This window comes from Otolemur garnettii, unplaced genomic scaffold (genome assembly GCF_000181295.1).
Source record: "Otolemur garnettii isolate 467f Iridium unplaced genomic scaffold, OtoGar3 scaffold00018, whole genome shotgun sequence".
Taxonomy (NCBI): Eukaryota; Metazoa; Chordata; class Mammalia; order Primates; family Galagidae; genus Otolemur; species Otolemur garnettii.
Window position 1 is genome coordinate 23,126,394 of NW_003852413.1, and position 1,279 is coordinate 23,127,672.

Here is a 1,279-nt window from a genome sequence, read left to right on the forward strand (position 1 = left end):
AAGGATTCCCAAGCCTCTTTGACCTGGGAAACTTATTTTCTCAAATTACCCTTCATATCGCCCCAGAAAAGTCCAGCAAAACAGAGTCTGGGATGAATGGTGCTTCCTGATTAGTCTGTAGGAAACCTGTTCTAAGGCATTAGAGAGTCAGTAATCAGAGTTGGAGTGATCCTCACAACTGGTCTAATTCTATCCCTCTGCAAGATATGGCACATGGCCTTTGAACCTCTCCTTACACGTGTCCAAGATAGGGACCCATTACTTGGTGGCACTGCCCAGGCTTCTGTTGAAGAGGTTTGATTTTTAACAGAGTTCTCCCTTGTATCTCGTCCTTCCCTATGGTCTAGAGTCGGTTTATTGATGCATCAACAAGGCAGGGAGTAAAATAAATCATGTCTTTAAAAACAGCCATGATAAACATCTCTGCTCCTCACCTGTCCCTCCCATGGAATGCTTTCTAGGTTTTAAAAAGAGGAGCCCTGAATGGCATCTAGGGGCTCTGAGGTACAAGCGTTACAAAACCCACACATGCAGAAAGGACTCCTTGCGTGCTTATGGTCAGGCACACTTAGGATGAAGATCATGATCTCCAGAAGGTGACACTCTTCAGAAGTCCTCTTTTCCCGAAGAGTGGGAAGGGTAAATCCTCTTGAAGGGTTCCCTTTTCGCTGCAGCCCAGCACACCATCTTGCTTCCTGCTCATTTGAGGAGGCACAGAGGATGAAGATAGGATAGTTTATACGGTAGAGGAAGCTTGGTAGTGACCTCTTTGGTGCTCTTTCCCTCAGCGTCCACACCTCCAAAGATCAAGGCCATCACACGAGAGACCGTCAACGGAAGACTAATTCTTTCTCAAGTGAATGAGATCCAGAAGAATGCGTGAGACCAACAAGGGTTTCTGCCTATTGTAAAAATGGTTTTCCCCCAATAGAAAGTCCTTGACCTGATACTGATGAGTAAGTTCTAAAAGGTATCCTTGGAATTATCAAACTCAGAAATTTTTATTTTCTTCTCTTTAACCATCTCACCAGACTTCCCATAATGCTCTTCATATATTGCGCTTTTTAACCAAAGTATAAGTCCATAAGTTTAAAGCTCCACTTTGCTACTACAATCTTCAGATTCCCATCATTGCACATCTGTTTTGTAGCCAATAAAACTCCACCCCGGGCTGTATCATGTCTTTTCTTTATATCATTAGGCAAGACTGCACTGATGTCTCATCCTCACAAGGGCTTCTCAGGACATTGCCCAGGATAGATCCAGAGGGATCTTGATG

At 44.0% G+C, this 1,279-nt stretch overlaps 1 protein-coding gene across 1 annotated transcript in view; it reads left to right on the forward strand.

Annotated features, from left to right (window-relative positions):
- KRT23 (keratin 23) overlaps positions 1–1,163 on the forward strand; it is a 12,707-nt gene extending 11,544 nt beyond the window's left edge. The window contains exon 8 of the mRNA XM_003786372.2: positions 789–1,163. Coding sequence (XP_003786420.1) covers positions 789–883 — 95 coding nt within the window. The 3' untranslated portion in view covers positions 884–1,163. The remainder of the gene's footprint in view (positions 1–788) is intronic.
- Positions 1,164–1,279: the final 116 nt, after the last annotated feature.